The sequence below is a fragment of the Hipposideros armiger genome, unplaced genomic scaffold (genome assembly GCF_001890085.2).
Source record: "Hipposideros armiger isolate ML-2016 unplaced genomic scaffold, ASM189008v1 scaffold_95, whole genome shotgun sequence".
NCBI lineage: Eukaryota > Metazoa > Chordata > Mammalia > Chiroptera > Hipposideridae > Hipposideros > Hipposideros armiger.
The window spans coordinates 1,133,890-1,158,303 of NW_017731445.1; the positions used below are offsets into that span (position 1 = coordinate 1,133,890).

Below are 24,414 nucleotides of genomic sequence, written 5' to 3' on the forward strand. Positions count from 1 at the left end.
AATTTGCTTCATGTGAGTTGTTACTTGAAAATAATAGGTGGTGTCTCTAAGCAAATCTAAATCAGTGTTCAAATTGAGTGTTATTAAGTGTGAATGATTTCCCAAGATGGCAGAATCAAGCAGCACTATGGAGCGAGGCTTGGATAAGAACATTAATGTAAGGACCTGGGCAGCTGAAGACGAGGCAGTGTGGAGACAGTGGCAGGCTATAGGAAGGGAATGACCTTGACAAGCCCAGGGTCAATGCCTCTAGCTCAAAGTTCCATCTGTCTCTTCTCCCTTCTCCCCAGGTATAGTCACACAACCCCCGTATTCACTAACAAAACTTGGGCTTCCACCATTCTTTGGGCCTGTTGTAAAGTTTACCTTCTGTTGGTCAATTTCTTCTGAAGCTTTAATTATGTATTCAACCAAGAAATATTTCTTGAGTGCCTACTATGTGCAAAGCAATGTGTATACGAGAAAGACAAACAGAGCACTCTCCGTTCTAAGGGGGGCTTCCCACCCCAGATGAGAAGCTTGTCTAACGTGGTGGAGATCCAGGTGCCCTGTGCTGTGAAGCCATCCTTAACTGCAGGCGGGAGAGGGACAGCATGAATGTGGACTTTGTGAACTACAGAATATAGGTCATTTATCCTAAGACACACGATTTTAACCTTCACTTTAACTGAAATCTGAACATATCTCAGTCAGTGGCATCATATAATTGGCAATGATTTTTCTTTCTGGTGCTATACAGAATAATGGAACATTTCACAGTCGATGGTGTCGTGGTTCCAACGAAATGCAGTATAACACTCTTTGATTACAACTGTGAAACACATTTTAAAAATTCAAAAATTAACTTGTGTGTAGAAAACAATTGAGAGGAAATTCTCTCAAACGTTACCAGTTCTTTTTATCATGGTAGTAGGATAATAGGTGATTTTCTTTTCTTCCTTTTTTCTGCTTTCTGAAGACATTTTAAAAGAGATTCGGGGATTACACCATTGTTAAAAATTCCCATGGCCAATGAGAAATTGCTCACAGAAGCCCTAAAAATAAACACATATGACAAGCCTTTCTGGACAAGATTAGGACATAGTTACGCAGATTGGGAAATATGACTTTTCTCCCAGAAGATGGGTGAGTGGCTGCTGTGAGGAGCTTGCAGAGGGAGTGTCCATGCATTAGCTACTGGGCCACTGCTAGGAATTACAGGGTAGGGATCTAGATACAGCCTTACTTCCTCCTCCAAGCATTTTTCTGGAAGTGTTTTTCTGGAACTTCCTTGGCAAAAACATTTGGATAAAGACCCAATTGATCTACCATTTTTCAAGTGGGTGCGACAGTGCTTGGAAGGAGAGGAGCAGAGACCTTGGCCATACCTTTCAGCTTTGGTTGAACTAGTTTTCTGGATGGCATCCTACAGCATCTTGGTAACAGGGAACTTCATCCCCTTATACAACTAGATTTTTTGAAGCTCCAAGCATTGTCAGGGTTGTAAACATGATAGCTACAGTGAGTATTTGTTCTCTCTTTCGTGAAGTTCATGGCTTTAATGAGCATCATCACTCCTATCCTCTGTGCTCTCTGCAGTAGGTAGAGGTCAGAGAACAATGTTATCACTGTATTTTTAGAGTTGGGAATGGAGACCTAGAAGAATAGAAGGCGTCTCGGCATTGCTGCTTCAGGAAAACCACAGGCACCTTTAAAATGAGGTTCACATTTCTAAGCCACATTCTTAATCTGTGTGTTTCTAAGCAAAGATACAAAATACATACATGTTTATATATTTCCATAGAGAAATGTACTTGTATGTAAATGCTGTTGCATTACATAGAGCCATGAAAGGTTTGAACTCACAGGGTCTTTGAAGAAGAACTCACAGATGAAGAAGAAAATGAAGGCCATTGACTTTTCTTCATGCCAGACTAATTGATACAGAGCTTAGAGGTTGTGTGCTCAACATATATTTGTATTGAGAGGTGTTTTGTAAAAGGCATCATTTGAAAAGATTAATAGCACTGCTTTTTCAAGTTCCCTCACCTAGTGTATGACTCAGGACCAGAGCACAGTTTTGTTGATTCTGTATTCACTTTATCTATTCATATTGCTTTTATTAGTAAGGTGGATAGGTGTCATTTCTTTTAACGTTTGATTGTTGATAGAATTGAACAGGTCTCTGGGTGGTATCTCCAAGGCAACTTATTGGTACAGTTTAGTCTTTTATTTTATGGGTAAACATTAGGACAACTCTTTCTAATCATGTAAGCTTGTTCTTCGGCCTTTTCTTTCTCTTTAGGACCATTCTCTTGCCCAGGCAAGCTTCAGCATTTTGCCTGGATTAGTTGCCTGAGAGTTGATATTTGTACATTTTGTTATGGTACTAATAGATAATTTCTTTTTAAATGCCCTATTCACTCCAGGCTGTGAGAATGCCATGGGAATTCCTAGAACAGCATTTTCACAACCTTCCTGCTTTTGGCCTCATCAGGGAGAGGCCAAGTTCAATTCAGCAAATGTTTATTGGTCACTCACTACATGCCAGGCAAACATGAATGTCATTTAATCAGTGCACTGTGATACGTGCAATAACAGAAGGTATCAGAGGCACCCAGTTTATTCAGAGGAAGGTGTCAGAGAAGGGTTCCTAGAGGTGACTCTTGAATAGGGTTTTGAAGATTAATAGTTTATTGGGTAGGCCACATGGGAAGAGGCATTCCAGGCAGCGGGGAGCAAAGTACACAGACAGGAACACAAATGACAGCCTTGCGCATGCCTGGAGAGAAGAGCCAAAGGCAGTTTGTATATAGCTGGGATGCACAGGTTAAGCTGTGGAGCAGAGGGAGGGGAGGCTGAGGAACCAGCAAAGTCTGCTCATAAAGAGATTTGGGGCCATGCAAAGTGTAATGCTACTGAGTGAAGAAACTAGCCCGGTATTTTAGGAAAGTCAGCAAGGGCGTTGTGTAGCGAATAGAATGGGAGAGGTAGGAACATTACATCCTAACTGTTGGGATTATATTGGACTGTGTATAGAACACCCAAACAACAGTGACTTAAACAGTCCAGCTCACTCAAGATGCAACTGGTAAATAGGGAAATGATATAAGGATCATGTGGAACTGTGTTTATTCAGTCACAATCTTTCCTAAGTAAGACAAGTTAGAATAGCGAGAGAAGTAAATGAAAAAGCCCTCAACCTAGCTGTTGTACGTGCAGGAGACCCCTCAGCTGTCTTTTAATAAAATTTGAAATGAGCATGACCCCAGGGGCTCTCTCTCCAGAGAGTGTACACCTGGGCTTGCATGGCGCTCAGCTAATGGCAGATCACAGTCCTTCCTATGTGCTGGTTCCGTCATTTGTTGTCTCTGTTCCTGCAAGCCCACGTTTCCAGTCAACATTTTTGTGAATTTTTAATAACCACAGAGAAGCCTCTAGCCACACAGAACTGGCTGCCCAAATTCCCTCTTGATTATTTTGTCACTGCTGTGGTTAGAAGGGTTCATAGATTTTGAGTGGTCTACCCCAATCCTAGTTTTCCAAGAGCCTATTATTTGTAATGCACATCTGTACAGAGCACAAGACTTTCCAGGATTTGTTTATCATGTGATAGCAGCATGCCCAGCGTGTGTGTTTACTCATCTCACATAACAAGACATCTAACAGTAAACAGTGTGGGGCAGGGAAGCAGCCCCACAGAGCCACCAGTGTGCCAGCCTCCTCCCAGCTTTCTGCTTTGCTATCTTAAATGGTGGCTGCCATCTTCCTGTTTACAATATGGAGGCTGACATTGTACGTACTGTGTCCCAGTTTCAGGGAGAGGGGACGGAGAAGAGTGAAGGACAAGTGTCCCACGAGCTTCGTCACATGGCTGCCTTCATTCATACTCAAGGGAGTCTGGGAGGACGGCTATTTAGTGCATTGCCGTACTTAACAAAAATTGAGGTTCTGTTAATAATGTTTATTGGATAGGCACACTTCAGGGTCTGCCACATGTTCTCCGGGATGGTTTTCTAAGCTGTAAAATGGAACTATCGCAGATTTGATTGCCTCTTAACAATCAGTGGTAGAACTTAGAGGCCTCTTTTTGTGGGTTTGGACTCATTTAATGTCCCTGTACCCCATTCTCTTAGGTTTTTATGCTTTCTACTGCTTGCTCTTATTTTCACCCCTCTAGACTTGCCAACTCCCAACACAAAGCTTTCCATCATCCAGGGCCCAGTCATTAGATTTCATTAGGAAAATACCATGAAGCTGCCTATCCAGCCTGGGCCATTTGATACCAAGGCGGCAGCAGTGGGTGGTGAGAGCCTTCTCTCGCTCCTGTGGTTCCTAAGCTGCCTTTCTCATGATTTAAAGCGTGCCCTGCCTGCAGGCCCCCAAGAAGCAGGCCAGTCAGCTCCCAGACGATGATGGCATTTTCCCACCTCAGTATGGAGCGGTGAGATTGTCAACCCAGCTCAAATTGACTGCATCTGGAAACAAAAGATTTCCAACCACCAACAGGCCTCTAAGAATAAAACATGTTGTAAATGGTTTGTCCTACCAAACAGCCAAGCCATCTTCCAAGCTGAAGAAATCTCAGAGCATTGACGCTGAAATGGAATGGGGTGGCAGGTATAAGTTTAACTTCTTCCTCTGTCGTTGGCTGTTTACTTACAGTGATTGTGCAATGGTACTTTCCAGAAGAAGCCCTATGGGTCATAGCCACAACTGACCTCATTTCTGGGAGTTTATAGTGTTAAATGTTGAAAGGTCATTTTTTAAAGCAAAATTGTAGAGACAATAAACATACTCCGCCCCAGGAAGTTTAGTCACATCTACATATGTGAGGTTGTGAAACAAAAAAGTAGTAAGTCTAGAAATTGTATGGCTTAGAACTTAAGCATGTTTCACAACTTCCCCTTGAAATCTCAGAAAGATGAACGAGATTGATTGTAAATCAACAGTGTAATAGTCTTCACTGAGAAAGTTGTGACATTCTCACAAGAGGAATGAGACAATGAGCACCTTTCGTGTTATTCTGATGTCATCAGCATTCATAATCAGGGATAAATTTTGGTATCAACCATGATGTTATTAGTGCTTATGTATAAGGATTGATGATTAGATTTTAAAAATTCTTAATTACTTTTATATAATTACTACAAAATTACCCCAAGTGCAGTTTTACATAACTAGTACTTGATAAATTCTGACAGTGTGCTACTCTGTAAAACAAAAATTTAAGTGTGTGTGCAGGTTGCAGTCAGCATTTCAGCATGCTGGGTTTTGGGGGATGAGTGTAAGGTGGTCATGTTAATCAGAAAAGCTGTTGGAATAATTGATTATGGAAAGGACTAAACTACAAATAATCTATATATGTGGTTAAGCATCTACACACACACACACACACACACACACACACACACACACACACAACCCATTTATCAATAAGGAGGTTAAGATGACTAAACCAACTACTCAGAGTTGGATCCCCCCATAACGTTTTGCACACGGCAAGTGCTTAATAAATGTTTATTAAATAAATATGAATGACTAAAAAGGAGGGAAGGAAGAAAAGAGTGATTTTTTTTTGCTCATGGCTTCCTAGATTGGTGGAGCCAGCCCTAGGCAAAATTGTGACTTATAGTCAAATTTTCAGGGCCCTCTTTTTTTCTGGGCACTTCCTTCTACTTCCCTGTCCTTCTCTTTAAATATCCAGTTCTTACCAACTACCTAAGATTTCTCTCTAGAGAAAATAGGTTGATCTAATGATAAACATACACATTAAGGTAAGTATAATATAGTACCCCTTCTCACGAGTATTGGCATTTTAAAAGAAGATACCCGGACACACCTGATACGGAATGTCTAGGAGTGAAATTTTGAGCAGTGGCAGCTCTGTAGCAGAGGTATTTTGAGGCATTCCCTTGATTTCAAAAACACTTCTAAGTTTTCAAAGCAGTCAGAGCCACTAGCTCACAATCCTAAAATGGTCATATTATCTCAGAAGAGGAGACTGTGACTTCCCCAAGGTGATATAGGAAAAGAAGCAGTGAGCTGTGAAAGAAGAAAAACCAAAGACTTTGGAGCCAGGCAGATATGCCTGGAATCCTATGAGCAAGTCATGCAATGGCCCGAATCAGAGTTTCCTGAATCTCTTAGTGGCTGGTGGTACTTCTTTTTCAGAGTTGGTATAAGAATGAGGAAAAACGCCTAGCTCACGGTAGATGTTCAGTTCACTAGAGCTATTGTTACTGTTGTTATTATTTTTCTACTGTGTACCAGATACTGTACTCTGGTTACGTCCACTTATGCTGTTTAATCCTCACAATAACAATAAAAATATTAATAAACCCTAGCCTCCCAGGTGAGACTGAGAGATTATATACCTTGCCCCAAGTCACATACCTAGTGAGAATCAGAGTTGATTTTATAAACACATTCTGACCCCAAAGCCCACACTCATGCTCCTTCATACCTATAGTTACACTACTGTGGACGTTTCTAGTTTCTTGGGAATTATTTTTGGTTGAAGGTTAAGTGTGGAAACATTACAGGGCTGAAATTCTGCTAGCAATACAAGTACTATGATTCATGATTTCCCAGCAGCCACTTGATCTTGTGTCTTGGCACACAGATTGCTGAAAATGTTTGTCTTTTCTGTGTCAGGCAGCGTGGTGAATGCTTACCATGGAATTTCTCAGTACAGCTCGTAACAACACTATAAAGAAGGCATTACTTACTCCCCTTTTACAGATCAGGATCCTGAATCACTAAAACGTTAACTTGCCCAGGATATGGTCATCCTGAAATGTTAGCGATGGAAACTCTACCCAGGACAACCTGACAATAGAATCTATGCAGCCACTGTTGCTTTAGGGAAGGGAGTGTCCACTGTCTAATTACCCTGATGGGGTTACCTCCCCGGGGGGTGTGTGTGTGTGTGTGTGTGTGTGTGTGTGTGTGTGTGTGTGTGTGTATGTGTGTGTGTGTGAGGGTGTGATCATCCTCTCATGTGCCATGTTTGTTCAAGCATACGCAGCTGGGGGAAACTGTTTGGAAGTCTGATTACTAAAATAACAAACCAGGGTTACTGGGGTTTTAGCACAGTCTTTAGGTACAGTTTTTAAATTTTTTTGACTAAATTTTTACCTTTGCATTTTTTTAAAAGTACTTAGGGCATTTAAACATAAAGAGTTTAAGTTGCCTCCCAGCCTTATGTTTACTTCAATTCCACTATCCAAAGGCAATGGCTATTAAGATTGGTGAAATTAAATGTGTGTGTGTGTGTATAACATATGCTTGTATGTACGTATGTACATACCTACATGCCCCCTTATAAAAATGACCCCACATTCTGCATTTTATGACTTACTTTTTTAACTTAAGATATTATATGCTTTTGTTTTATAGGTCAATGTATATAGATCAACTCCTTTTTAAAAAAATTATATAATAGCCCAGTCATATTAGCAGAGACTTTAAGACTAAAGAGCTGGACCAAGTTGTGGTTCATCGCTTATAGATGATTAACTCATCGTTCATCCACTCATCAGACGAACATTCCTCAAAGTCATATTCGTCAAATATTATTGAGCAGCTCTATGCCAAGCGCTGTGCTTAGGGTATGGGTGTTGTCCTTTTCTCACAGAGGGTACAGAATGATAGGTCTGCTCTGAGCCTACTGCCTTCTTTGAAAGTTTAAACTAAAATATATTGTATCCATCTATTCATCATCCATTCGTTTTTGAGGTCCTACTTTGTGCATGGAGCAGCTGCCTCCTCTACAATGTGAAACCCCCAGCTATCAGTCAGTTTTTACCCAGCAAGGAGAAAAAGAATTGTATAATACTTACAGGACCATGTCATCATCTTTTTAATCATTCTCACATTGGTAGACTTTTATATTTTTATTTTTTTTGTTTTTACTAACAATGCTATGTTAAATCTCCTTATGTGTATATGTATATATGTGTTTTTACACAAACGCGTATAATGTCTTTGCATACTTTCTCTAGAAAAGATTTCTGAGCGATATTGCTAGATCACGAGGTATGCACATTTTAAAGTTAGAGAGGTACTGCCATGTATTCCTTTGCAAAGGCCATACCAGTTTAGACTCTCACCAGCCATGAAGGAGAGTTCCCATTTCCCCACTAGATACTGTCAATCATTTTAATTCCTGCCAATTTGTACAGCAAAGTTGTTTTGATTTTTTCCTTTGGTTAGTAATGTGATTGAGCATCTTTTCATTTTTTTATTGAGCAGTACAGGTATTTACTTATACCAGAGATTAAGTAGCAGGAACACTACTAGGGTATTTATATTATTTATTATGTTAGTTTGCCTGCTCTTTCACCCTGACAGTCAAGTTGTGTCATGTGTGATATGACATACTGTTTTCTTAACTGGAAGTCAAAAACGTATTGAAGAAAAGGAAAATATCAAGAAAATTTCTGTTTCATTGACTATTGTGACTTCTGTCAGTTCACTTAAAATCATGTATAGAAAAGTGTTTAATGAGCGTTATTACAGATTTAGTGCTTTTTCTTTCTTCTGGGGAAGTAATGACATTGTTTCCAGATGTTCTGTCTTATATCTGAAACTCATGAAGTGTAGCTTCTAATAAATGCAGCTCTTAAAATCAAGTTAAATATTTTCTTATAACATTATTTTAGGAACTGCTCAGTTGGACTCTTCAGGGGTGATCATATTAACAGCAATCTGTCTCTTGTGATTCTTGTATTTTGGGTTGGAATTTTCCTTATAAATATGATAAGCAATTGATGGCTTAGTAGAAAAACTCTGAATAGCTGTGGGTGGAGTTTCCTTAAAATAGAGGAGGAAAAAAACCCACATATCAGGAACATCTGGGTTACTGGTAACAAGACCACTGTGATAACAAAACCGACCAACAACAGTAAAACGCTAGACTTAGCTTGATCTGTGCCCCTTCACATCATCTGGGTTCAGATTAGGTTGCTAAACAATCCCAGTTCTCTTAGAATTTCTGGTTGGTTTACTTACAATTGTGAGTGTTCTTTCTGATTACAGGAGTTTTTCCCTCTCTAACCAGATTGTTCTGACTATACTTTTCGTTTCATTCTTTTGCAAGGTCTTTGAGAACTAGAACTTACAAGATGCAAGTCCATTAAAGTAAAAACATTCAGGCATTTTTCTAGATTATTTAAGTGTAACAACCAACCCCACCCTCCCTCCAAACCCAATCTCATGTCACACATCCCAAAGTAAAACATTTACTTCGAGTTCTTAAATTTCCTCATCATTATGGCAAAATGATTCAGGGTATTAGCCTAGTATTTATCCAAGGTCTTTTGTATCGTGGATCTGGGCTGATGCAGCATTTTTATCAATACCACATAGGTCAGTACCTACATTTATATTACCATATATGTTTTATAATCTACTCTTAGGTGCAACATTTTTTATCAGTTCTTGATAACTATAAAGAAAACTTTCCAATAAAATATTTGTTGGATGAATACCTGAATCATCATTATAATTTTGTGAAGAGAGTAGGAAATATATTTCTGCCCATTTGGAGATGAAACTCAGAGTAGTTGATTGAGTTCCCTGACTTTGGAATGATTTCCTAAAAGAGCACAAGGTGTTCTTTGGATGAGTTGAGTTGCTTAGCTCTCCTGTCCACTCTTTTTCCTCTTCAGGTTCATGGCCTCTCTGGCATCCAGCAGAAAAGGGTAGCTTGGAACAACAAAGCTCTCCAGATCACCTGGTCAGGCCCAATCATATTTTCATCATCTTTGTTTCGTCCTCCATTAAAAAAAAATTCAGTGATAGAAAAGAAAGTCCATTTATTTTTCTGAAACTCTGATGGGGTATTGTGTATAAGGTTCATAGATCAGAATCTTTGAGCTCAGTTGTGGCTCTCACCCCCAGTATTTTCACCAAAGGCTCTAGCTGTGGGTGTTATTTTGCTCATTCATTCAAATACTGAGTTCCTGTTATGTGCCAGGTCCTGTTTGTGATGCTAATGCTACATCAGTAGAGAAAACAAACAAAGGCCCCTGCCTGTCCCGAGCTTATATCTAAGGGGTGATTCTTGACAAACAAAGCCTTTGAACTCAACAGTAAGAGAATATTCCTCTGGGTCCTTGTGTAGGTAGGTAACCATGTGATCTATTTATTCTCTGTAGCACATTTTGAGATGCATAATACAAACTCAAAAATCAAGAGTTTGGTATGCAGTGGAATGAGATTAAACAGGAAAGGAAGGACCCTGTAGACTAAACATACCCATTAAAATGTGACCCCCAGGTGGCAGGGTGAGGAATTCTGTCTAGCTGGAGGGGTAGAGCAGAGACAGAAGGTCATAAATTAGGTTGTCCAGATCAGTAGTCAGTGTCCACAGGCCTAACAAGATAAAAAGGCAGGCTTCCTGGCAGCCAGATGGAAGGAGGTAACAGGGATCCTGGGATCTAGTGACATTCTTTAGGTGTCACAAATGCAATGTCCACTCTGCTATCTGAAATCTACTTATATAGATTTTTGTACTCTTTTACCTCAACATGACATTCTACACAGTAGATTTTAGGAAGGCCTACCAGTGTGTAACGGACTTGGCTGTGAGGTAGAGGTTTGGAAGAAATAATCAAGCATGAGTTGGGGCCCACCCTTAGATTAGAGTGCTGGAAAATTGTATAATCACAGATTTGGAATCAGAGAAGCAAGAAGTCACCTACTTAGTGGAGCAGATATAACATGGGAGTTTGGTTACATTTCAACAACAGAAGTCTAGGTCACAAGATCAATATGGGACCAAAGTAAGACCAGTAACTACTGAGTCACTCAAGTGATGGTCCCGTGATTTCATCTTGACCAAGAACTTACTTGTTAGAAAAAGGCACCGCACTGGGGAGAGAAATCATCTTAATCCGTATCTGCTGAGAGTATAATTCAATGTCACTTCATTAGTCATCAGAAGTTTATCCCCAAGAGCCCCAGGGTCAGCAGAAAGGGTTGGGGACCAGCTCAGAGGGAAGAGATGTCCATCAGAAGAGCTCTCCCTCCCCATTTCAGATGAAATCAAACTTCTGTTTTCTTCTATTGGGATTTTATTTAGAAAACTTTCAGATGATTGAAAATCATCTAAAGATGTTCTTAGAGCCTCTCAAACTTTCATATAAGGAAGACCTTGTTCAACATGAAGGTTTCCAGGCCCTTCACCCCGAGGTTCTGATTCACTGGATCTGCCGTAGAGCCGGGGTAGAGTTGATGCTGTGGCATCAGCCATAAGAATTATTGTATTTACTGTAAGAACCACTGGCCTAGCTCCTAAGTGTAGGACTCAGGCGCCCTCATCACGGCTCCCCAATCAGAGATGATCCAAAGGAAGATGATCGTCTCCCATGGCGGAGGAAATAAATACTTACCAGCTTCCTTCTCCTTTAGCTCCTAGAGAAGTCCTGTAAAATGCAGTGCATCCTAAAAGCTATGGTTCTCCTAAAAGTAGGATCTTAGGAGAAGCTACAGCAGCACTTCTTTTTAGCATCCGTTTAAGTTTCTGTCTGGAATCCTCATCTCCATCAAACCTTTCACAGCAAAGTTTGCTTGGAAGGACAAGGCAGATAGAGTTAAAAATTAAATCTTCATCCTTTGCCATGCTTCCCTTGTTCTGCTTTAGGCCCAAGTAAGGGTTGCTTACAAGCTTTTTTGTTTTGTTTTGTTTTGTTTTTTGCTTTTGAGCTTTATGGATCAGAGCTTGACACAACCATGGGCAGATTTACCTTTGTTCTCAGAGAAGGTAGGATGATACGTAACACCAGGCTTGTAATAATATAGTAGGGGCTACAATTTTCAGTAGGTTTTACTATTTACAAAATATTTTTCACACTTATTATTTCACTTCAGTTTTGCAGCCACCCAGTGGGGATATATACCAGCAACAGAGTGGCCCCCGCTCATAGAGAAATTCCCAGCTCATTTTTATCGACCTAGACTAGTGGCCAAAGTGCTCTCTTCACAGCCATCAGACACAGAATGTCCAAACCCTCCACCGTCCATGTATCTAGGATTTTTGAGTTATGGGGAGTACTGGATAGGGGATAACATGTGAGTGACAACGCGTGGGCAGCTGGGCACTAAATCCCCGTCCATTTGTTCCCTATGCTTCTTCCCCTTCTTACTCTGAGGGCTATGCTGCCCCATGCGTATTATTATCTCTCTTTTATAAATAGGGGCTCAGAGGCTCAGAGAGGTCATGGTTTCCTCAGGGCCACACAGCCAGTAAGGGGCAAAGCTGGCTTTCAGATTTATCTCAGACTCCTCTGGTCTTCTGGTTTTGAGAGGCTCTATTTTATGTAATTTCCAAATGTGCATTATCACTGTCAGGATTCTCTGAACCATTTTACTATAACTGTATATACCCACACATGGCAATTACTGAGACACATTGCAATTAGTTTACTTTGGCAGCTTATCATTTTGAGAATTTGGAAGCCATAGGCCACCACGCATTAGGGTTTTCAGTGGGTTGAGGATATTTAAATAACAATCAATTACATCTTTTAACCAAGAGTGTTTTACACATGCCTTTCTTCTCACTCTGCTTTTTCCCATTTCCTCACCATCCCTTTCAGCAACACACTCTGCCTACTCTTATCTCCTTACTTGAACCTTTGCAGACATCGGTAGCAGACCCTCTCCCTCTTCCCCTATCCCATCCCAGAAATGAGCATACAACTCCGAGGGTGGAGATGGGGCTCACAGTGACAAATGCTGTTAGCAGCTTGCTGCAGACCAGGTGACATGCTGTGACGGGCACAAGAGGAGGAGAGCACCCAGAGTGTTCAGAGTGCATCTCACTGTGGCCTGCGAGCCGGCAGCAGAAGCTGTGTATGAAAATAGCCTCACTTCTTGGAAACAAATGGACTTTTCTGGAAGCCCTCATGCTGCAACCCATCGGACTGAGGGCAAGGGGCCAGCACTTGTTTCGATGGTCAGCCTTTGAACCATTGTTATGGAGTGCCTTCGTAGGAATGTGCCCAAATGGGACTTGAAGGGTTATTATTTCCATTATTTTCCTCTTTCTCTGTACAGTAGTTGCTTAAATGTCAGTTGTAAATAGCTCGAGCGCTTTGCAAGCTGGTTCAGTTCTCAGCCTGAAGAAAAATCTGTCTTCTTAACACAGTCTGTGAGCTGTTCCTGCAGCTTCCCCATTTATAGACTCCGTATTAAAATGAAGAGTCAGTTTCTCCACCACTTCCAGGGAGGAAGCTTACAGAGTTCTAGCTAGATGAAGCCCCGGATGATGCTGATGGCCAAGACGAGGATCCAAGGCAAAAAAATGACAACCAAATTGTGGAGATTTCACTTTTTAAAGAGCAGTATCATTTTATACCTAAGGGTGCTGAGTTATGAAAAAAGAATTGCAAGAATGGCTTGTGCATTATACAGAATCTGTAAATACGTCCAAGCATTTCATGGTAATAATAATAATTGCTGCTATTTACTGAAGGCCAATCACATGCCAAGGAATGCACTAGATGCTTTTATAAACATCTTCATCTATAATGTTCTCCACACCCTATAAAATAAATATCATTTTAAAAGAAAATGAAGCTCAAGAAGGAAAATAATTTATTGATACACAGTTGGTTAATGGGTCACCTGGGATTCAAACCCAGATCCAACTTTTTCATGCAATGAATGGAAATAAAATTGTAGTGAAATCAGAAAATTGGCTAAAAGAAATTTCTGAAATGTCCATTTCTACTCTTGAGGGTTTCTAGAATTTTTCTAAAAATTCTAAAAAGGGATTAGGTGATTTCATCAATTTTATTAATTCAATGATTTTTCTCCCTAATGAAAATGTTTGCTTTATAAAACGTTGATCCAGTCTGGGTAACTTTACCGGTGATCTGACAGTGAGATATCTTAACAAAAATGACAAGACTTTGTTTATTTTGACTTAGTCCATGAGCTTAAACCCTAATAGTCTATGTCAGTAAACAGACCAGGGTTTGGGTCTTAGTTCTGAAACTTGAAAGCTGTGAGGATTTGGGTAAATTATTTTAACTTCTCTGTTTCTTTATCTGTAAATTGGGGACAATAATTCTTAACTCAAAGGTTATTGTAAGGATGAAGATTTTCTATGTATAATAAAACACTTAGGACAATTCTTTCTCAAACAAAATAAATATCAGTTCCATTCCTCCCTTCTGACGGAATCCTCTGAGAGATTGGTATAACACTAACCAAGATGTTCTGTGAAAATGCCAAAGCAAGGCGACTGCAGATGAGAAAGCTCTGGACTTAGTATGAGATTATATATACGATAGCTGTTTTAGTTCTGCTGCCCATTTGTTTTAAGATAAAGGCTAGATCCATGAGTAATTACAAATATCTGGATGTTTGGAGGTATTAAAATGGTTGTATGAATTTTCCACTTTTATTTGCATGGTATCTTATAAATGAAGTATTGGTTATAATGGCAAGGGATTCAAAAGCTCCTCTGCTTCCATCGCTTTGTCTAGAATGCGAGCATTTGTTTCAGTCATCTAATTACAAGACAGGAATGTTAGATGGCTACCTAAGAAGGAATCTTAAGAGTTTTTTAATACTAAGGTACCATGTGAGTAGGAAGTGTGCGACTGCCTGGGCCTTTCTCTGAGTGATGTTTAAATGCATAAAATCAGGCTAAGAAGATGTGACCCCAAAGACCATATTCTTAGGGCCTTTAGGAGCTTTACCAACAAATTTACTTGTTTTCCATTTCTGTCTCCTTGGCTTGTTTCAGTTTATAGAAGGTATTCAAAAGGGGGAGACTCAAGGCCCCCCAGGACTCCACAAACAACCAGAGAGTGTTGGAGAAGAATAAGTTAGGGAGCCAAGGGGAGTAGGGTCACGTGTCTTCTTTTTTTTTTTTTTTTTTTTTTTTTTTTTTTAGCTGAGCCATCCTGCTACCTGTTGGCAGCTAAGCGGCTGCTCAGCTCGGGCTGGACTCGAACTGCTGTTGCTCAGAGCTCAAACTCTTGAGCGAGCTCTTAACCAACTGAGCCACTCGGCCGGCCCTCACGTGTCTTCTTTACATGTCCCTGTCTCTGGAGCGCTTGGTTCGAGCCATCCTGTCATCACTTAGGCTCATCTGTGCCCCTGCACATGCCACAATCATATGGCTGAGGCCAAAAACTCTACACCTCCTAAAGTAACCCACAAAATTATAGTCTCTGCTGAAAAGTAATTAGGCCCATAAAGCTTATAAATATACATCTTTCCTTACACTTGGCTAACAAACTACTGTACCACCAAAAAGCTGAGGCACTGCCAGTTCTGCCCCTGCCGCTGATATCTGCTGATTCTCCTACCCAGCATGAACTGATCTGAACCACTGGTGGAAAAGCCACTCGGCCCGGGCTGGTCCTCAGCAGAGCCATGAGATGGCCTCCTTATTATACCTGCCATCACGAGGCAGGGCCAAACAAAACAAACCACAACCAAGAATACTCTTTAAAAATTTTTGAGAGCACCAGACTTCTTTCTTATTTGTTGAAATTTTCTCTTCCTACCATGAATGTATTCTGGAGAAAAAGTCGCATCTGTATATATCCCTCAAAGAAAATATCCTTTTTATTGTCATAGATAGTAGGAAATTATGTTACTTGATTTCTTATTTATATGTTTATCTTTCTTTTTCACTAAAACATAAACTCCAAGAATGCACGGAGTGTGATTTGTTCACCATTGCATCTCCAGCATTTGAGTAAGTTTTTAGTGAATTGTTGAGTGAATGAAAACATAAAAATTGAAATGCTTGTGCTATTAGAAGGGTGGAAGAGAAGTGAGGAGTGCCATTTATAGAGAGCTAACTATGTGCGTGGCACATACTCAGCACTTTACAAGGATCATCTGTTTTAATCCTCTTTAATCTTTGCAGTTACCTCATGAAGCAGATACAGTGAACACCCCCATTTTACAAAAATACACCAGCAAAGGCAAGCACACACCTTAGTCAGTGTTTCTTCTTCAAGGTCAAGGGAACGGGTGACTCCTGAGATTTGGGTAGTAGCTGAAAACAACAGTGCTTGGCCTGAAACCCTGAAATGATGCACTCTGGTCACATGTGAGTCAAAAGGTTTTCCCATCTGAAGATATCGGGGCGTCTTGGGAAGCAAGTGCTCCCAACATTGTTTTCGAGGACCCTCACAAAGGATCCTGCCACGCCAGATCAGTCCATAGTCTGGTTGGAGAAGTAGTTCTGCGGGACCTTTCAGGTGGTCCACACGGGCTGTCTGTACACAGGGTCTATCTGCAGTCCATACGTTGTCTAAAATTACAGTCCAGACAGAGCCTACTGCAGAGAAGGATCAGCCTCAATTTTGATGTTGTCCATCCATTATTTTTACTCATGCAGAGTTTGGTGGTGGTTCCCAGCCTCACCAAAAAGGAGAACAAGCATTTTGTTTCGCAAAGCCATCTGCTACATTAACAAACCCACTAAGTACACAGCTCCTGACATAGCACCTTGAGGTTGATGATATTGCTCTCCATCCATGTGGGTAAACAGTTGGGTAGAGCCTCTCTGTTGAATTGAACGTTACTCCACCATCATAGCTCATCCACTCATCATAGCGGTGGGCATGGTGAGCTAGGCCTACAGCCTGCAGGAAAGAAAGTGGGTGACACGTTTCCTTTTGCTTCCCCTACTTCCAGAAGGGAAAGTGGTTTCTCTAGGTGAGCCGAAATCCCCTGGAATTTTAGGTTAAAACAATGCTCATCAGCCTTCTTGAGGGTTGCAAGTTGGGTGACCATTATTTACTTATAGACATACTCATACTCTAGTTCCTTCCGTAAAGATTGGAACAGTAATTTTGTAAGGAAAAGATAAATGTAATAAAGAATCTAATATACTTTCTGTCTCGAAGGCAAAGAGTCTAAGAATCATTGTCTGGCTTTTATTTAAACTCTTGGCGGGTCATGTGTTTTTCCTTCAGGAATTTAATCAGAAGCATTCCTGAAACAAAGTCTGCTAAACCTGGAAATGCAGATTGCCCTGGATCTGTACCATCTAGTACAGTAGCCAGGAGCCATGTGTGGCTATTTAAATTTGAATTAATTAAAATTAAATAAAATGTAAAAGTTCCTCAGTCACACTAGACACAATTCAAATGCTCAGTAACCACATGCAGCTACTGTATTGGACAGCGAGCTATAGATCATTTCCATCAACCCAGAAAGGTCTATTGGATGGTGCTGCCCTGGAGACCACCTTTCTATTATCACAGTCACACAGTTCCTTCTCCTCCAGCTTCCTCCTCTCCCCTTCCACTTGGGGTAGGAAATCCACACCCAGATTCATGAGGCTGCTTTATCATTAGCTGCAAGAGTGACCGTGAATTCCTGTCATCACAGAGACATCAGTGACCCCATGTAACAAAGTAAAGAGGACGGGATATTAAGAGTGAGTTTCAATAGAATGTGAAGCTCGTAGATGATATTTATTAGGGGAGCAAACAGGGTACAAAACAATATGCATAACATTTCCGTTTTGTGTGTATATATCTGGCCAGATCTGAATTGTGGAAATAAAGATAATTTTTTTCTTTCTTTGTTTATACTGTTCTACATTCTTTAGTTGGTATAATTAATTCCAAATACTTTTTATAATTAGAAAAACAGGTTTGTTTTAAGAAGGAAAAAAAAACTTCCTAACATTGACAAGAGGAGGAATGATTCTCCTTAACCTTCAGGAGCTGCAACTTGGGTATAATCAGTTGATGTGCAAATTCCTCTCCACCCCCACTCACCCCTACTCCATGGAGGTAAAATAACTTCTAAAATGGGGGAGGGATGATTTTATAACTAAATGGGACAACTAACATTTATGACCAACATAAATTTACGTGTGCATTCCTCTGCTATTATAAATGTATGTGTGCTTGCTCCAACTGCATAATCAGTCTTCAAGGACAAGTATTATCTCCGGTTTCTTTAGTCTTTCCATCAGCACCCTGAGCAGCGCTTGATAACTACCACGGACTGACTGACTGACAGATTGGCTGACCTTGCCATCACTCTTAGGTTTTATGCTCACAAAATGTGTTAACATCTTCCATCATTTTGCTTTGGGTTCGAGAGGTAGTATTCCTTCCAAATTTACTATGTGAAATCCAACAGCTGGAATACAGGAGCCATTCATCAAAAAATGACTTAGGCTTTCTCTGGGTTTGTGTGTATGGCAAGACCCTAATGGAATTTTTTAAATTTTCACTAGGTTTATGGAACTAGCACTGGGAAGAGGATATGTTAAAGCTCTTTGATTTGAGTGACCACAGTCATCCACACCAGTGTATTTGGCATCTCTAGTAATTGGCTTCTTGGAGGGAGGGATTTAATAAAGAAGATTTTCTTTCCCTTAGTTGGCTGTGAGAGTGATAAAACATGCTTGCGGGGCCATTCTGGTTTCAACTGTTTCTCATGTCAGCCAAGTCACCCACAGGCAGGAATTACAGTCCACTCTGCCCTCTCACTCAGATCTACACGGACAAGAGAAACTGGGAAATGGAGCCCAGAAAATTGGGTTTAATATTTTCTTCACCGGGTGTATATCACTGCATCACAAACCTTTTGTACTCTTACACATCGCAACACTCAGATGTAGATTGAAGCCATATGACATTTCGGCTCTCTCTTAGAAGCATAAGAGAAGACAGAGAAGAGAGAATGAATTGTTTTTCACTAAAGGCCAGTGAAAGTCTCTATCACTGTACCTGACACCCCTGAATGATTAATGTCCCTATTTGGCAAGATGTGGGAGTTTAGTGAAAAATGTCTTCTCCTCTTGAAAAGGTAATACTACACTGAGGAATGCTATTGGGGAATTTATTGGTGACAAATTTGAGCAGAGCAGGCATAGGGATAAATAGCAAATATTGTCTGTTTTGCTCAGTGAGGAGACATGGCATTCTAATAAACCCACCATGATGTTTCATGGGAATGTTTTCTTCCTGAGGAGTATGCTGTGATTACATGTGCTTTACCACCAGTTACCCACAGGTACCCAAAGTTATGATCAGTTTGAGGAACCTCTCAAACCATGATGCTACACATCCCAGGTCCTTCAAACCACTCAAACTTACTGCTGTTTTGAGCCTGCACTGGGTGAGTGAAGAAATCAGGGCACGTATCAATTAGTGCAGGATCTAGGAACCAACATGAGCAAAAGGTCTATGGCTCAGGTAGGTCCCCAAGAATGTTTCAGAGAATCCCACCCGGGAACTGTAAGTGAGCCACGTGCCCACTGCTTGCTTCATCCTTACCTCAGGTTATCACTGAAGGACCTACTGCTTTTTTGAAAACTCTATTTCTCTTAATAAACATTATTTTATTTTTGAGAACTACATTATTGTGAAGTAATTGTACTTTTTTATTTTCCTTATTTAGCAAACACATGTATATTATATAAATCACATTATTAAAATGCATATTGCATAATTATTATATGATTAATTATATCATTAGGTTTTATTATATAATATGTAAATATTAATTCATCTAATTTTCATAATTACTCAGGTATAGGTACTACTTTCAACCCCCATTTTACAGATTAGAAAACAAAAAAACACCGAGAGGCTAAGTAATTCACCAGGACTACAGAATTACTAAGTAGTTGAACTAGGATTTGAACCCAGGAAGCCTGGCTCCAGAGTGCTAGCTCTTCACAACTATTAAAATTCAGAAAAACATAAAGCCAAAAAAAAAAAAAGAAACCCAAAGACAGCTATAGATATATTGCCTCGCAACCTATCCTATACATCAACTTCCACATAAATGAGCCTCATCTCCATATTCAGTTTTGTATCGGGTTTTTGTTTTTTCTTCAACCGAACCCTATAATAGTCTTTCCACACTGTTAAAAATTCCTTATAAATATTGTTTTAATGGCTACTTAATATTCTCATCATGTAAGTGTACCACTGTTTGCTTAACCATTCTCTCGTAGTTACCATTTTGATTCTTCAGTTTTTCTCTTATGACAACTGTGTGATGACTGCAGAATTTCTTCTGTTCTTTGAAATACGCTTTTATTATACATTCTCATAAGTAAAATGCCCATGTCCAAGAGTGTGAACACTGTTAGGATTCTAGATAGTTTGTCAAATTGTTTTCCAAAGGGCTTATACTCTTTTATCACGTCTGCAGCACTATGCAGAAGTGACTTCTTCCCCAGTGTCACTTCAGCATTGAGAATGATTTTTAGAAATCTTTACTAAAGTGATAGGTAAGATATGGTATTTTATCATTATCTTGATTTTTATGTTTTTGATGGCTAGAGGATTGACAGTTTGATCATATTGGTTGATCAGTTATATGAGTATTTGAGAGGTCTGTTTGGATCCTTTGCCTGTCTGTCTATTAAGAGTTGATAGAAGCCTTTGAGTATCAGAAAGCAAAGACCCGATTTTTCATTCTTTCTTCTCCAGCCTTGGCATGGAGTTTTCTTAGGTATTTTCCTAGTCTATACTGCTAACATGCACTTAATGTTCCCCCCCAAACCTTATGTGGATGTTTTCTTGATTCTATATAAATTATACAACCGCCTGCTTATAAAGGATGTTATTTTGTTTTCTACTATGAGTGTGCTCTGTGCATAAATCTGCATTGATCCCTCTGTCTTGGATCATAAGCTCCCAGAGGGCCAGCCTGTGTCTGTATGAGCAGTTCAGCACCTATTCTTTGGTGATGTTCCTAGTAACCATAGAACAGGCCTCCCAGCCAAGGGTAATATAAGCAGTTATACTCGAGGTACCAATCAGAAATGAGAAGAGTTGTTAGCATTGTAGGCTGGATATGTCAATGCTCCCTGCTTGTATTTAAAGAGTGTTAAAAAGAGCCCAAATACCACCTCCCCTCTCTGTTGATAGCTCCAGTTTCTTTAACCAGACATAAAGCCTCTTAAGAAGAGGCAGTTCTAGTGGAGGAAGGCACACAACACTAGGGCCCAAAGTTCATAGATTGGTTCTGTGTTCTCCATCGTTGAATGTTTGTGGAAGGAACCCTGGGGCACTTCCTCTACTAATACCTCATTTTTCCCACCAGAAACAGAGTCGTGATATCAATAATAACTGACATTTATAAAGCACTTAAAATTATATATGGATGTTCTTATCCAATGGTTCACTTAATCTTCACAATAGCCCAGTGACATAGACAGTGACATTCACATTTTATAGTTGAAGAAATGGAGTTTGTAGCAAAGCCACAGTTCTCATTTCAATAAAGTATTGAATGAAGATTTCATTATTATATTTTTAAAAGCATATTGTACTCCAAGGAAGTAACCCATTGGCTTAAATTTATCATGAGGCAAGGAGGAAACAGAAAAAGGAAGGTGTGAAGGATTATAGAAAAGGACCACATAGGATCCCAAAGAAAACTCAATTAAATGAGAAAAGAAAAATTGAAAGAAAGAAATAAAACATGATTAGCAAAATGTTGATGATTATTTTCAAATACTAAGAACTTTTCCACCTGTTTCTTCATTATACTATTTGTTCACTTCCAGTCTTCCCATTTATTGCAAAGATCAACAATAATAGTTGAGTAAATTGTAGTGATCAACCTATGGGATACTTATGTACCTATTCAAAATAATGAGGAAGATATAAATGTGTATGAATCTGTTAGAAGGACAGATGAATGTTGCCTTGTTAAAAAAAACAACAAAATTCTTCAGATTTTTACCAAATGTGAAAAACAGGAACAGAATATAGGATAAAGGAAATTAAAGAAGAAGATGCACTCAAAATCTGGTGAGAGAGCCTGGGTAGGTGTGTCCTCTGAAGGTCAGGCCATCAGCGTCCAGGACTCTTTGGAGAGTCTAAGGACAGTAAGAAGACCTTCAGCTTCATGTACTAGAGCAGAAATAAAAATGTCCTCAGCCAACAAACTTTGAAAGCCCCTGGAGGTGGAAGAGCTTCTGCCCAATGGTGCATTCCAAATGGTTAATTAGAGGTTTTACAGGTGAGCTTAAGAGTTAAAGGCATTTTGTCACGGGAAGCTAGGCTGAGTGAGGGTCTAGCTGGGTTGGAATGATCTTTGGAAGTTGTGCCTTGCAATAGCTCAATGCTGTGCTTGCGTTTCAGGATTTTATGGGCAGCTGCAGACATTTTGCCCCCCACATTACCCTGATTCTCAGAGAACCATGCCGCCTAGCAGTTCCTGCAGTGTGGTGCCTTCCTTCGAGGACTACCTGGTCCCCACGTCCATGGGCCAGGCTGGCTTTGACGTTTTCCACAGAGCCTTCTCAACTCACTCGGGCATTACAGGTGTGTTGGTATCTGTGACTTAGAAGCTTGTGCAGACTCACAGGAGAGACCAGTTGGGTTTCCCGTGACTGGCTGGACTACACCTGACCCAGCACCTGACCACATCAAATCCTGTTGAACCTACCCCTGAGATATCTCTCCTCTCACCTTCCTTTCCTGCCCCACTTCCCTGACCCTAGTCCAGGGGCCATCACGTCTCTCCCAGGCTACAGAAACAAACAGCCTCCCAACAAGTCTCGCTAAGGCAACTCCTGATTTTTACCATTCTGCCTTCCATGCTACCGTAACCAACACCTTCTAAAAATGAAGGATAAAATAAGCGACTTTTCTGCTCAAATACCTCAGTTTCCTGTTGCCTAGAAGTGTCGTCTTCTCAGCATGACATTCAAAGCTCTCTGAGTTCGGCCTGCTCAAGCTCTCCAGACCTCCCTCACATACGTCTCCCTACATGCTCTACACCCGAGCTTTGTCATCATACGTGGCCCTACATGCCCCTCCCTCTCTGTCCTTGCTCACTTTCCTCTCCTGGAATGTTCTTTTTTTGTAACCTCTCCATCTGTAAGAATCCCATCCTTCTTTACGACTGACTCAATGTTAATATCACCTCCTTTTTGAGACCACCCTTCCCCTTCCCTGGAGCACTTCACTTTTACGAATGCTCGGCACATATTTTGTGCTAAGACTTACTTTGGCAATTTGCCTGCACCTCAGCCTCCTCTTCCACTCCGTACCTGAGGACAGAGACTTGCTAAGGGCCTAGCGGAGCACAGCTGGCTCACTGCAGCCCCGTGGGTATGGCGAGGCAGGAGCTAACCTGTCTGTTCTTTCTCTTCCAGTGTATGATTTGCCTTCGGGCTCCTCCAGCCTCTTTGGAGAGTCTCTTCGCAGTGGATCTGAAGACACCACATTCTTGCAGATCAGCGCTGTGGACCGCTGTCCTAGCCAGCTGTCCTCTGTCTATACTGAAGGCTAAAAGCTCCCCCGGCCTCCAATACCACTGGCATCCAGGACCTTTCTGTCGCTTGCCACCTTTTGTGTTCCTACTCTCAAAGACTGCATGAAAAGGATGTCAGCTGAATCGGCGGAACCTGCAAAGTCCCAAACTTGTCTCTGGAGGGCAGGACTGGACGGTCAGAGCTGGGCCTGGCAGCAGCGTTTGCAGTTGCTCCTTTTCCTCTCTGGGTTTGCTGATGGCCAGGACTGTCTTTCAAAGGGAATTTAGACTCACTGTACTGGATACCTGTTACTTCCTGGCTGTCAACCCTCAGAGGACACCAATGAAGTGATGTGCATGTGAAAATGCAGTTTGGGGATGACCCTTGCTGAAAACTCCAAATAGGGATGGACAACGCAAATTGCCAGAAGCCCAGGGAGCTGCCTCGCCCAGCGCTTGTCCTCACCGCTGGCCGATGCCAAGCCGGGCACAAGAGAAATCCAGGTCCACTGCACAGTGTGGGCTCCACCCTCGGAGAATCCCCAGGTTTCCGGCACTGACCTGGTGTTCCAGTGACTGGCTGGAACCTCCTTCTTTCCTCTGAGATATCCCCGTGCTAACCAATTGTTTTTCAGTGTTTCTCCAAAAGCAAAATAAGGTTCTGTCAAGCACAGTCCCTTGAAAGGCACTACACCTTGTTTTATATTCCAGAAATCTATCTTACTTCTTTCATTTTAAAGACTTGGTATTTACATCTACTTTAAAAGGAAAAAAAAAATATTTAGAAGTCTATTATTTGGATGGAAACAATTATTTTAATCACCCTAGCTACATACATTTTGCCACAGCTGTAGCTCTGCCTGGCCCTGCCCGGCAGCACCTATGAGCACTCCTGGAATGTTAGTTTTGCATTTAGCAAGGCTACCTGAGAGCAAGGGGGTGAGTACACCCCCTTCCCAGTGCTATAGCAGGAACCCTAGAAGGTTAACTGTTCGGCGACTCCACCTCAAAGACCTTGTTCAAAGCAAAAAGGTCACTTGACTAGTTCACCCATTGCTTCCACTCTAACACTCTGCCGAGAGTCGTGCTAGAAAATGTGAGCACAGGGACACACTGAGTTGTGTTCCTGGGTTCTCTTGGAAAACCAAACTAGAGATGCCCTATGTCCAGTTATTTTGCACAGCCTCTGCTCACCTCCCTCAGGAT

The 24,414-nt window shown here is 40.9% G+C and overlaps 1 protein-coding gene across 3 annotated transcripts in view; it reads left to right on the plus strand.

Annotated features, from left to right (window-relative positions):
• GLIS3 (GLIS family zinc finger 3) overlaps positions 1 to 24,406 on the plus strand; it is a 433,026-nt gene extending 408,620 nt beyond the window's left edge. For all 3 annotated transcript variants that reach the window (XM_019645914.1, XM_019645913.1, XM_019645915.1), the window contains 2 exons: positions 22,092 to 22,274; positions 23,111 to 24,406. In XM_019645914.1, the coding sequence (XP_019501459.1) occupies positions 22,092 to 22,274; positions 23,111 to 23,247 (320 nt within the window). In that variant the 3' untranslated portion in view covers positions 23,248 to 24,406. The remainder of the gene's footprint in view (positions 1 to 22,091; positions 22,275 to 23,110) is intronic.
• The last annotated feature ends 8 nt before the right edge of the window (positions 24,407 to 24,414 follow it).